This window comes from Psammomys obesus, unplaced genomic scaffold, assembly GCF_907164565.1.
Source record: "Psammomys obesus unplaced genomic scaffold, mPsaObe1.curated_primary_1811, whole genome shotgun sequence".
NCBI classification, from domain to species: Eukaryota; Metazoa; Chordata; class Mammalia; order Rodentia; family Muridae; genus Psammomys; species Psammomys obesus.
In genome coordinates this window covers 2,620,121-2,633,880 of record NW_026590767.1, presented here as the reverse complement: position 1 = coordinate 2,633,880, position 13,760 = coordinate 2,620,121, and the positions used below count along the sequence as shown (strand labels likewise).

The following is a 13,760-nucleotide window of genomic DNA, read 5'->3' as shown; positions in this document are numbered from 1 at the left end:
CATTCACGATCTGCACACACAGGGTCAAGGCTCAAGTTCAGATCATTTTCAAGGCCAGAGGAACTGCTGTGTAGCCGCTAAGCCCTGTGCAGAACTGGCTGGTCCCACAGCTCTTTGAAGAGCAACCTGGAAAGGTGAGGGCAATGCCGGGAACTGCTGGCAAGGCTGCAGCTCCACAGCTGTGGAGTTCTCACCAGCATCACCCCGGGTGTGGCCAAACTGACACGTTTCCCCAGCCACCGAAAGTCTACAAAACTCAGAGAATCATAAAAACCTGCGGGCCCTGAGACACCCTGCAAAGATGGAGGTCGCTGGAAGGCTTTTCCTTTGGACTGTTTTAGCTGCCTCCTGTGGGGCACAGCTAAATTCGACGGTGGCTGAAGGTAAGAAAGTTGAACCAGATTCTTCAACTCAAAAGAAGACTGGTTTTTTAGCAGGCCTCTCCCAAAACTTTGAAAGCTTTTGTATCTGTCGCTGCTCTCAGTGAATATACAGAAAATAACTCAGCCTGGTGCTCTCTGGACTTTGTTACGATAGTCATTTCATTAAGGCCCATACGGCCATGTTCATTGAAATAGAAAGGGCACACACAAATTTCACCATGTAATTTCACTTTTAACAGCAGCATATCTTAGGAAAATAGCCCTAAAGGTATATATTTACATGAATGGATATTGGCATATTTTTTTAAATGTTAATTTCAGTTACTGATGTTTTTTAAGGGTAAAACAATACCGAGAAATAATCTGGTAAGTTATAAAAGATTACATTTATGAGAAACGGTCTCTGTTAAGAGGAAAAATATTAAATTTTACAATATGATAGAACTACCCAATGTATGTCTAGAACTATGCACGGAACATTTTTTAAAATCAAAAAGAGAAAAGGAAAGGGAAAGACTGATCACTTCGCAGCAAGGATTTACTGAAGATGATGATCCTGAGTGAGTGGGATTCGGTCGCCCTCTTTAATTACTTTTGTTGTCTTTTTTCAGGCAAGTGTAAAACTAGTTATTGTTATGTAAATGTAAGTAGATTCAGTCATCAGTCACAGGTAAAAGAGAACAGAAGGTTTGTTTCTAAGTACTTAGGGGTTTTGCTCATCCTTCCCTTTTGGAAAATGTGTCTCTTTTTGTCCTTGCTGGACTGTGTGCGTACGTGTGTGCACGCACGCGAGTTTGTTTGTTTGTTTGTTTGTTTGTTTGTGAGGTAGGGTCTTACTACAAATTCCAGGCTGGCCTCTCTGCGTGGGAGCCTCCTTCTTTGGCCTTCCAAACACTGCAGTCTTAAGTATATGCTGCCATACTGTGCTGTCCCTATTTTTTTCATTGGGTTCTTTGTCTTTAATTATTTTCTTTTTACAGTTACTTATTGTGTGTGCTCAAACACACATGTTCTCACATGTTACAGTGCTCAACTGAAAGTCAGAGGATAACCTCCAGAAGTTGGTTTCCTTCTACTTGTGGGCTCTGGGGGTTGGATTTGGGTTATCAGCTTGACAACAAGTGCCTTTACCCATTGACCCATTTCCCTGGCCCCATCTTTTTCTTCCAATATATATATTTTTATTTTTAAAACATTTTTTTTTTTTGAGACAGGGTTTCAATGTGTAGCCCTGGCTGTCCTGGAACCAGCTCTGTAGTCCAGGCTGGCCTTGAATTCACAGAAATCTGCCTGCCTTCCCCTTCCGAGTGCTGGGATTAAAGGTGTGCAACGCCAACACACAGCTAACAATTTCTAACTTTAAATGTATTTTGATCATATTCTTTTCTTCCTCCCCAAGTCCTTCCAGATCCTCTGTTCCAACGTATTTTCCCACTTTAAGTTCTTTCCTGAAAACAACTCCCAACCCCAATACAACAACAAAATCTCCAAAACCTAGAAAGCAAAATACATCAACACCCAAATAGAAAAATAAAACTGTAATCAAATAAAACTACACAAAAAATTGTGGAGTCCATTATATGTTAGTCAACTACTCCTGACTATAAGACCTGCTCTGGTCTTCCTGCTGATATATGCAGTGTCATTTCATTGGAGAAAACTGGTTTTTCTTCTCCCAGCAGGTATAAATGACAGTTCAGTTGTTAACTTTTATCCTAGTAGCTAGGTTTGCATTCATTCAGTCAGTCATTCAAAAACGTAACAAGTAAAATATAAGGTTAAACAAAAACTATCACATCAAAGTTGGACAAGACAAACCAACAGAAGGAAAAGAGCCCAAGAAAAGGCCTAAGAGTCAAAGACCTACACATTCACCCACTCAGGAATCCCATAAAACCACTAAACTGGAAGATTGGCCTTGTCTTTTTTTTGTTTTGTTTTTGTTGTTGTTTTTGAGACAAGGTTTCTCTGTGTAGCCTTGGCTGTCCTGGACTTGCTTAGCAGACCAGATTAACCTAGAACTCACAGAGATCTGCCTGCCTCTGGCCTTGTCTTTTAACTATTGAATTGTAAAAACTCTTTATCTATTCTAAATAGGTCTTTCTTAAAGTCCTAACATATTCTTTTTATGGCCCACATGTAGAGAAATTACAATTTCTCCCCCAGGACTCATAGAGCATACCTATTGCTTGTGTCTTGGTTTGAAGCAACTACAATATTTCTCCAAGTCACCTTCCTACTTATAGGTTTAACTTTAAACATATTTTGATCATATTCTTCTCTTCCTTCAAATTCTTCCAGATCCTATTCTCCCTATCCACCCAACTTTAAATTCTTTCTCAAAAAACACCCAAAACAACAAAATCCCAAAACCCAATACAACATCAAAATACATCAACACCCAAAGAGAAAAGAAACTGTAATCAAATAAAAGCACACAAAAAATTGTAGAGTCCATTTTATGTTGGTCAACTACTTCCTGTTGGAGGTTAAATCCTAGTGCCTCCTGGGGAGACAGGGACCACTCCTTTCTTCAGTGCCAACTATGGTATCTACCAGGCAGATCAAAATGCACAGCCAGTGTGGGAGGGGCCAATCTGGGAGAGACCCACAAAGCCCTGATCCTACAACCCAATGCTGATGAGAACTGCACCTGGACCATAGAGAGACCTGAAAACAGGAGCATCAGGATCATCTTCTCCCACATCCAGTAAGTGGAGGCTTCGATTTCTCAAGGAGGGTGCTGACTCTAGCCATGATGGGGTGGAAGATGAGCTCTCTGCAGAGGGAATTCAGCTGCTTCTGGAGGCTAGACGTGATCCCCATGATGACGATAATAACAATGATGATCATTATGGTCATTGGTCATCACCAAAGACTGGCATGCCAAAATATGGGCCCCATGGGCCCCATGAGGCCAGGGCTAGAGCTATAAACACAAGGAATTTGATAGCTTGAGGAGGTCCATCAAATAATGCACACAATGTTCATGGTTAGTACCCAGGTAGTTTAGTTCTAGACTGTAGGTCTTAAAACCTTAAACTTTGGTCTACTTTAGAGCCATCATGGAAACTTCCCCCCGCCAAAAAAAAAAAAAAAAAAAAAGGCAGTTCTAGGCTGCACCCTATACAGTTAGACAGTAGTTTCTGGGGATTGGACCCAGACTTGATAATTTTTGAAATTTGATTTTGAAAACAGCATACGTTTGCACATGTTTTGTAATGCCCTTACTATAACATGCTAAATCTGAGACACTCTGTACTACAAAACCTCTGAACTTCATAAGTTCTGCCCCAGTTCATTTCTCAGCACCGCTCTGCAGCAGATGTAACCAAATTCAGCAGATAAGAAAGCTCAGAGAAGCCATGCTGTGGACCAAGGCCACCAAATAATGGATGAAGAAAGGGGTGGAATCCTAGCACCCTTGCTCCGGGGCTCCTGCTCTTCCTCACTTCAGTGGCTCTCACTCTGTAACCAGAATTACCAAGAGGGCGCATCAAAGTGCACTTGCTGGCCTTGTCGGGAGTCTTTACTATCTGATTTAAATAAGATAGGTGGAGCCTGAACATCTGCATAAGAAACAAATTCCCAAGTTACTCTAATCTGTTCTAGCCACCATACCTGGAGAAACAGGGCTCTACATTGTAGATGCTGGGATTGACTGACTTTCAGTGAAATGCAAAGAAGGCAACTCACTGACTTCCTGGAACCATAGAGCTATCTAGAAAATTACACCCCCATCCCCATTTTTGACATATAAAGAAAAAGAGAAGGATTGTGATAAGAGAAAAACCTAGTAGAAAGAAGACAGTATTTGTTGGGACAACTCCTTTATGAAGTTTGTGATAGGTGCTTCATGCTGAGAACGCCCAACACAAAAACTTCCAACAAAAGAAAAAAAGTACACCAGAACATTCCTTTTACAGAAGAGAAAACTGAGGTCAGACAACGTTAAATTGCTGGTCCAACGCTATACAGCCCGGAAGTGCTTAAGGTTAAAAGGAAGTTCAGGTTTTCTGAGCTTGTAATATTTGGCTTAAAGCTATCTTGGGAATAGACCTTTTATGTGTGTTTGGAAATAGCCTGACAGTATGCACAGAAAATAGAAATCCTGGGCTGCCCTGTTCAGCCCAGAGCACTGGACCGTGCCCCAGAGGAAGGGAGGAAGAGGCAGCTTGGGGCTGCTTCACCTGAAGGTGGCCACGTAGGAGTTGTTTTTCAGCAAGCTTAGATATCAAATATCAATGAGTCTGGATTCTAAATTAGAAAGATCTATACTAAACAGTCACCATGCAGGCACAGGAAACAGGGGCGATGGAGGTATTAGGAGGAATGCAGCCCTGGATTCCAGGCCTATTTTTGTTCATTTGCTAGCTATAAGGTGCTGGCAAGTTAGTTCACTTTCTTGAGCTCGTTAATATTGTGGTTTGATGTTGAAGAGGGGTGGGGCTCATGCCTGGTCTTGGAGAGGTTTAAGTGAACCAGATTGGCCCCACTTTATAAACTGTTGTGCTAATATGAACAGGGGGACAATGCATTTCGAAAGCCATTTTGCTAGTGGTTCTTTTCCAACCACAGATGTGTTCTGTTCCCAGGTTAGATCCAGACGGAAGTTGTGAAAGTGAAAACATTGAAGTGTTTGATGGGAGCTCCACCGATGGGCCTCTCCTAGGGAAGGCCTGCAGTAAAAATGACTTCGTGCCTGTATTTGAATCATCATCCAATTCACTGACATTTCAGATACTCACTGACTGGACAACGATCCAAAGAAGTGTCTTTATCTTCTACTATTTCTTTTCCCCTGGAACCTGTAAGTTGTCCTGACATGTCCTTTCCCCAGCCCCCTGCAAGCACAGGCTACACCTGCTGGGGTCATTGTGCTCTTGAGTCTGTTTCCTCACAGCCTGCCCTGGTGGAAAAGGCAATTCTCCAGTTCTGTGCACAGAAGTCACAGATTCAGTTGCCAGCTTTGAAACTCTAATTCTTTAGTTCTGGGGAAGCTTATGATGCTTTTCCTCTAACCAGTTCCCTGGTGAGGCAGTAGACTCGGCTCACCAGACAGCTACAGGCCGACAAGTGCTGTGTCTGAGCCCAAAGGGCTCTGTTTGGCCCGTTTAGTAACCTTGAGACCTCTGAGACACCCATTAGATGTGGGTTGAGGTTCTTGAGGCTTTGTCTTTATCAGGTTCCTGGGAGTGATTCTGACAACAAAACAAATGTGGGGTGAAACTGATACAGTTTTTGGGCAGCCAGGTGCTCCATGATTCTACGTACTTGTCTGCCAATTCCAGTTTTACCTTGGGTAGAATGCCGTAGACTTGAGCCAGCGGGTTCATGAAGAAAGCTTCACTCTGATTTTCTAGAAGAGCTGATCTTTACACGGATATCTTATGCTAACAGAAACACCAAGCTGGAGACAGCAAACTCTTCTGGAGCTGGACCCAGCCTGCTCCTCACACCTGACAGGGAGACCTGACCTGACATGGGTCCTATGAGTCAGCTAACCTAAACTATTTTATACCTCCACAGGAGTCTTCAGTTTGCTTCTCTGTGTTTTCTCTGTCATGTTGCTCACTACTGTACCTATGATGGCAGGAAGGCCCAAGGAAGGTTGCATCTGGCTGAACTTTGAATATTATCATGACTTGTGTACGGAGAGGAGAGAGTAGTAGAGAAAGGCTCTATGCTGAAGTCTGGGCAGACATGTTAAGAAAGGGCAATCTAGAACAGCAGCTCCCATGCTGGTAGCCAGTAAGACAGACAGCAATGATGGGTGAGGAGCCTCCAGTCCCCGGAATGTGGCTACATTCTGCAGTTCAGCCCGGGGGGTGGAGGGCCTCTCTAGCAGTTCAGCTCACCCTCGTGTGACTCACTTGACAACAGGGCAGAGCTGCATTCTCAGGCACACCAAAGGCAAATGGTCTGGTTCTAAAAGAAGACGAAGGCCTCAAAGGTGACCCACAGGGAAGACAGTAGTGGTGTGATACCTAGGGGGACATGCCAAGCTCCATACATCACAGGAAAATCACAACCATCTTTGTATTGTTCCAGTGGTTCCAAACTGTGGTGGTTACCTGCAAGCTTTGGAAGGGTCCTTCAGCAGTCCCAATTATCCAAAGCCACACCCGGAGCTGGCATACTGTGTATGGCACATACAAGTGGAGAAAGGCTATAAGATAGAGTTGAAATTTAAAGAGCTCTTGTAAGTATTGTGTTCTTCTGTAGCAACCCCCAGCAACTGGGGGACCAACCTGGGGAGAAAAGAAACTCACAGGCCCCCAAGTGCGAATACTTTTCAGAGAACCAGTGTGGAAAGAGAAATAGCAATGCTGTCGGCTAATTTTTTTAGACATTCTGAGGTCCCATGAAGGGACTGACAAAAGTTCCAGGTTTGCCATCCTAAATCTGAGATGTCATTGTAAGGAAAAATCCTTCATGACTTTAGAAGGAATGGTGTAACTCAGAGCTGACTCAATTCGAAAAGCTTTCACATCAGAGGCTGTCCTTCTTAGCCTAGAAATGGATGAACACTGCAGATTTGATTTCATTGCACTCTACGATGGCCCCTCCACCACATCCGGCCTGCTCAAACAGCTCTGCGGCCGCGGGCAACCTACCTTCGAATCTTCCTCAGATTCCATGACTGTCGTGCTGTCTACCGATTATGCCAATTCCTACAGAGGCTTTTCTGCTTCCTATACTTCAGTTTACATAGAAGATGTCAACACTAGTAAGTCACCTACCTCTTAAAGTATTGTGAGTTCAGATGTGTGTGAGAATGGGCATGTGCATGTGTTTGTTCATGAGTCAGTGTGTGTGTGTGTGTGTGTAGAGGAGAACATTGGGTGCCCTGCTCTAGCACTTTCTGCCTTATTCCCTTGAGACAGGGTTTTAATCTGGAGGTAGCCTGGAAGCCAGCAAACCCCAGTGATCATTCTGTCTCTGTCCCCAGGAGTTCTAGGGTCATGGTCACATACATAAGCACAGGTAGCTTTTTATGGGGGTGCTGGGGATTTTAACTCTGATTCATGCTTGAGCAGAAAGTTCTGTTACTGACAGCCATCTTCCCAGCCCAGTCAGTAGGTTCAGGTTATTTGTTGCTGTTATTGTTTTGTTATTTGAGACGAGGTCTCACTATATAGACCTGGCTATCCTGGAACTCTTTATGTAGACCTAGAATTCAGAGATCAGCTTGCCTCTACCTCCTAACTGCTAGGGTTAAAGGTGTGTGGCACCAATTCCAGCAGTTTAAATGTTTCATAGATTCGTTTGCTCATGGAAATCTTAAAAATGCCAACTTCTTAGCTAGCCCAAATGTGATCATTGTTTCTAATCCTTTTCCCCCCTTTTCTTGATAGCATCCTTAAGTTGTGCTTCTGACAAGATGAGAGTCATCATAAGCAAATCATTCCTACAGTCACTTAACTACAATGAGAACAACTTGCAACTAAATGACCCAACTTGCAGACCGAGTGTATCAAATGTCATAGAATTCTCTATCCCTCTGCACGAATGTGGTACAATCAAAAAGGTACTGTGAAACCCACAGCTGTGTTCTGGTCACATGCCCAGCACATGGCGATGCACAGGTATGAAACTTGCTGTGCCTTTCACAAGCCTCAGTGGGCTCTCATGGTTGGACTGAGAAAGCACGCTCACAGATGTGCGCACATTCACTCACATGCAAAGGCAAGACTGTCTTATTCATTTGCAGGGTAACTGGTGGAGGATGGGTGCTTTTCCCAAAAGGCAGAGCGCTCTGAAACCTCACTAGACAGAGGTGGAATATCTTTGGTGGTCAGGGTTTCCTAGACCACTGGGAAAAGCTGTACAGAAAGCACCATTCTGTATTTGGTAGAATTGAGCTGGATTTTAAGATCTTATTTTCCTTGAAAAGATGAAGGGTTGTTAAGTCTGTGATTTGGTCCGCACACTTTAGAAATACCATTTACGATCTCAAGCTCTGTCGACACTCTTAGGTCCCTTAATATACATACTCTAAACTTAAGCTACCTTGTGATTGACGATGGAGGCTAGACTGGAGGAGTTGATAAAGAGTTAATATTTTATTCTGTTCATTTTTTTCCTTTCAGAAGTGAACACACACGCTTCATGATGTCCCAGGCTTCTAGGGTACACCAAGGTCAAGCTCCCATCCACACACATGTGGGGAACTGCCTGGTTAACCATAACTACTTAGGTCTCTTCGTGGAGGGAACCCATGTTATAGAATTCAGTCTTCTATGTATCAAACCCAGGGCCTCACACCTGCTAGGCAAGCCCTCTGCCACTGAGCTATATTCTCAGTCCTCTGTTTACTTTTTGTTTCAAAACAGGATCTCACTAAGTTGTCCAGGCTGGCCTTGACCTCTGTAGCTCAAGTGGGCTTTGAACTTATGATCCCTCTGCCTCAAGCTTGCCTAGGAGCAGGCTTGGTGCCAACAGGCCTGGTCTGGTGGGTTTAAAGTCTTTATAGGGCTGAAAATTTGCATTCCGCAATGATGTTAATGTAATTGAAGAAAAATCCCGCCCGAGTTTATTCTGTCTTCCAGTCATTCTCATACAAGCTCCATCTTTCACTGTTTTCCTTCTACAGGTTGTGGTCACAGCTACAGTAAAACAAATTTAAAGTTGAGAGTATGTGAGGCTGTTATCTCATGACTTTAGGAAATTAGATTGTTACCTGCAAGCCTTATCCTTGTCTGTGCTCTGAGATATAAAATTTTTGAATTCCTTCCCATCCTGCAGATAGAGGACCACACAATCACTTATACCAACAAAATCAGCTTCACCAAGGCTCCCATGTCTGCTCTGATCACCCGACAGAAGCACCTCCAGATAGTGGTGACGTGTGAGATGGAATATAATTCTACCGTGGAGATTCTGTACATAACTGAAGACGACATCATACAAAACGAAAGCGCCCTGGGCAAATACAATACCAGCATGGCTCTTTATGACTCCAGCGCCTTTGAAAACCGTTTACAGGACTCACCATATTACGTGGATTTGAACCAAACTCTTTTTGTTCAAGTCACTTTGCACACCTTAGATCCGAACCTGGTGGTGTTTTTGGATACTTGCCAAGCCTCTCCCACACCTGACTTTGCCTCTCCAACCTATGACTTAATCAGCAGCGGGTATGTACTCCCATAGCAGATCAAGCGTTTTCTTCTCTTTCTGATGTGTGTACATGTCCTGGCGAGTGTGCGCATGCGAGTCTGTGGAGGCTAGAGACTGACACCAGTTGTCTTCCTCAAAGACTCTCTAAGTTATTTTTAATTCATTACTTTTTTTCTTATTTGTATACATGTGTGGTGTGTGTATTTGTACATGTTCACTTGTATGTTGGCGTACATGAGTATTCACATGTAGGGATGTCTGCATCTGTGGAGGCCTGAGGTTGATGCCAGAAGTCTCCCTCTACATCTTATTCATTTAGCTCCATGTCTCGGGTGAATTTAGAACTTGCCAGAAGGCTGTTTTGGCTAGCCAGCCTGCTTTGGGGTTTTCCCTGTCTCTACCTTTTGAGAGCTAGTATGCAGGTGGGCCACCGCACTCACCTGGCAAATGTTGGCTCTGAACAGGGACCCAAGTTCTGGGTCCTCATACTTTCATGACATGTGCTTTAACCACTGATCCATCTCCTCCTCATCTTCTCACTATTTTTTGAGATAGGGTCTTCCAATGGACCTGGAACTTGTGGATTCAGCTATGCTGGCTGGCCAGAAAAATTCAGGCATTGTCTTGGCTCTGCCTCCCCAACCTTGGGATTGCAAGCATGCTAGCCTTTTAAGTGAGTGTTGGCAATGAACTCAGGCTCTCATGATAGTGTATTGAAACTGAATAATTTCCCCAGCCCACAGTAGAATTGATTTTAATAAAGCAAATTTTGTATTTATAAACACTCCTATCTGTATATGTGTATAAATTTTTCCTAATGTGAAATTTTATTAAATGTAATAATTTAAAATCATTACTATATATTAGCTACAGATAATTCATATTAAAATATTTAGATAGACTTTCCATATTTCTTGGATTTTAAATGTGACCACAAAATATTTGCTGGTGGAGGAAAAAACACTTATATGATTTGTCTAGAAGGGCCTAGTTGCATTTTTCTTTTTGTATATTTTGGCTATTTTCAGCAAAGACTTGGAAGGTCTTTGTGTGCCATCCTCAAAATGCGTTGTGCTCAAGAAAATAGACGTAGCTTTTTTTAAAAAAAGAAAAAAAAAAGCACATGTTGTTTTGAAAGAGGCTTCTTTTTCCTGTGAAAGTTGAGCAATCAGCTGCACTGTGTCAAAACCTGACATGTTAGGAAGTGTTTGAACCCGGGTGCATAGGTGTTGATGTTCTGGTAGGTCACAGGGCTTGGGGTTTCAGAGCAGAAACCTTATTACCTTCCCCCAAACCACTCAAGGTCACAACACTCTGAACCACTGATGTTTCTCTAGGAAGGTTCCCAGAGTCACACACTGAATACAACACTTGTATCACCTCATTTCCCTATGGAAAAGCTGCTGTGCTAAACTCTGCTCTGTCCCTAAATTCTGTTCCAGGTGTAGTCGAGATGAGACTTGTGAAGTGTACCCCTTATTTGGACACTATGGAAGATTCCAGTTTAACGCCTTTAAATTCTTGAGACATATGAACTCTGTGTATCTCAAGTGTAAGATTTTGATCTGTGATACCGATGACCCCACGTCTCGCTGCAATCAAGGCTGTGTCTCAAGAAGGAAACGAGATATTTCGCCATATAAGTGGAAGACTGAGTCTGTCATAGGACCAATTCGCCTGAAGAGGGACAGAAGTGCGAGTGGAAACACAGGCAAGAGCACACTGTCCATTTTCTAAGAACACCTGTGGCTCATAAAATGTGGCCCAAATCTGTTCTTCCTGGGATGAACAGCTTAGAAATTTAACATAGATGTTCTAGCAAACAAATGACTAAGTGCACAAGATGAATATTTCCATCATATAAATCATATATGCATATGTATGGATATAAGCATATATATATATATATATATATATATATATATATACACACACACACACATACACACACACATTATTTGTACAGCCTTTAAGAGTGTATATATACTCTCCCGTTTCTAAAAACAAAACAAAACAAAAAACCCTTTCTTTTAGCTTCTAAGTTTCTTGTTATAGATGTTTAAGCAGGTAATTAAATTAGAAATAATCTATTTTAATGTCTCAATGAGGAACAAAGTCAACCAGTGCCCACATCACAGCCTATTTGGTAAAAGTTATCTTTTCAAATTAGGCAATATTATGTTAACATAGAACAATTAACTTATTACTGGGCATAGTGAAACCTGCCAGAATGCATAGCGAAGACTCAAAGACAGTCCACAGCTAAACGGCCTAGGGCAAAACAAACAAAACGAATTTAGATGTTTGAGAATTGTTCCCCCACAGTGAGTTGAAATTACATAGTATCAATTTATGCATAAGAGCCATAAGGCATAACTTGCAATTTTGAACACTACCGAAACTTTGTCGTTGCTAATCCTTAAAATTATTTTCAATTGCAGGACTTCTGCCTCAAACACATGAAGCAGAAATTTCCAACCAGCCTCTCAGCCATCTGCGCCTGTTCTCCTTCATGGTTCTTGTTCTGAATGTGCTGGTTGTAGCTGTAGCCGCAGTGAAGTATTTTGTAAATCAAAGGATGGATCACAGATACCAGAAGCTGCAGGTCTACTAGCTGTGGACCGGAAGAAGACCCCTTGTCTTCTGTGGGGTGCCTGAGGAAACAGTTTTCTGTACCTACAAGGGTTAGGAATAAACCAGGAAGATCTGACAAGGCAACATGCACACATTCATGTTCATATCACAGTGACCGTGTGTTTCATTATGGGATGGATGAAATGAATAAATATGTCTGGTCACCTTTCTTGGACAGTCTCACTTATGTAACTCTGATTGGCCGAGAGCTTCCAAGGCAGACCAGGCTAGCCCTGCATTCACAGAGGTCCTGCCTCTGCATTCCCAGTGCCGGAACTCAAGGTGTGAGCCACCACAATCCAGCTCAGCTTCCTTTTTAGATGCTAAATAAAACACATGTCATCTATAAAATTTAAAGTGTAAACTACCCTTGGAAAGATAAAACATTGTCATTTGAAACAGAAGTGAAGGAGTGGGCTCCTGAGTCCCCTGAAGCCACTGCTCACCTGCAGTGAGCACCTCTCCCCTGTGCAGCTCACAAAGCTCAGTGGGAAGAACCTGATGGGACAATGAGACCTCAGGCTGGTTTCTGAGCTATGAGATAAAAACGTTCCTGTTTCTCATGAGTCTGAGTACCCCAGTCCCGAGAAGCTGATTTCCCAGCCCTAAGCTAACGAAGATATTCCACATTCACTTCTTAGCATCTTAGCGCAGAGCTTTCAAAGATTCATCTAAATTTCTCTTCTGCAAACTCCTTTTTAATGTAACGTAAAAAAAAACAACAAAGAGTTTCACTAGTCATAGTCATGTTGTTTTAAGACTTATTTTTGTTTCATGTGTATGAGTGTTTTCCCTGCCTCTGTGTATGGGTAACCACATGTGTGCTGGTGCCTGAGGAGGCTGAGAAGAGGGTATCAGGTTTCCCGGAGCTAGAGATGCCATGTGAGTTCTGGGAGCTGAAGCTGGGTCCTCTGCAAGAGCAGCAAGGGTTCTAAGCTGCTGAGCCACCTCTCCAGCCTCACACTAAGTTCTTAAGATGACACAACTGCCTGGCCTGGTCACTGCCTCTCAGCCATCTTGCCATCAGGAGTTGATTATATGTTCTGTTCTGGCCATCATGCTAGATATTCAGAGACAGTCCAGGCATGAGTATGTCATTCTAAGAAAATGATCAGGTACTGTGACTCAATAGAGAGTATAGTCACGATACCTATAGAAATGTGATCAAAGGCCCTAGCTCTGGAGTTGGAAGACTAGGTGCTGGCTCATACCATCGAGGTTGCCTTAACTCTGTGTCTCTACAGCTTAACAGAGGGGTTGATGGGAGTTGGTCTCTTCTGAGGATATGGTAAAGACTAGAGAAAAGAGTTTCTTAGTAACCAGGGGCATCTGTTCTCCACTACCCACCAGTAAAAGTCACCTTTGGATAAGGGCTGCTCAAAGGAGCTGTGACCTTGGGCAAAACAGCTGTCTTCACAGACTTTCCTAGGGAATGGCGGTCTATGAGCCCCTAGCCAGAAGTACTACCAGAAGCCTCATGAGTGAATCCATGTATTTGTTGGACATTTGATGTCACTCCTGGGCACCTACTATCTTTACTTCCTAAAACAACATGGCCTTTAGATCTCTTCCAAAGCAAAATCTACTTCTATGCTTCATTCAGGAGACTTACTTAACCAA

At 42.9% G+C, this 13,760-nt stretch overlaps 1 protein-coding gene across 1 annotated transcript; it reads left to right on the top strand.

Annotated features, from left to right (window-relative positions):
- The first annotated feature begins 252 nt into the window (after window positions 1–252).
- Cuzd1 (CUB and zona pellucida like domains 1) lies at window positions 253–12,309 on the top strand. Its single transcript, XM_055608984.1, has 9 exons — window positions 253–383; window positions 2,943–3,093; window positions 4,979–5,193; window positions 6,435–6,585; window positions 6,896–7,113; window positions 7,742–7,914; window positions 9,132–9,523; window positions 10,949–11,217; window positions 11,948–12,309. The coding sequence occupies exons 1-9, from the start codon at window positions 302–304 to the stop codon at window positions 12,118–12,120; spliced, it is 1,824 nt and encodes a 607-aa protein (XP_055464959.1). The 5' UTR covers window positions 253–301; the 3' UTR covers window positions 12,121–12,309.
- The last annotated feature ends 1,451 nt before the right edge of the window (window positions 12,310–13,760 follow it).

Excerpts from the sequence above, each read along its gene's own strand:
- Cuzd1 (XM_055608984.1), top strand. The coding sequence starts at position 302 with ATGGAGGTCGCTGGAAGGCTTTTCCTTTGGACTGTTTTAGCTGCCTCC. Across the intron at positions 5,194-6,434 it reads TTTCTTTTCCCCTGGAACCT|TGGTTCCAAACTGTGGTGGT; the intron begins GTAAGTTGTCCT and ends GTATTGTTCCAG. Across the intron at positions 6,586-6,895 it reads TTGAAATTTAAAGAGCTCTT|CCTAGAAATGGATGAACACT; the intron begins GTAAGTATTGTG and ends TGTCCTTCTTAG.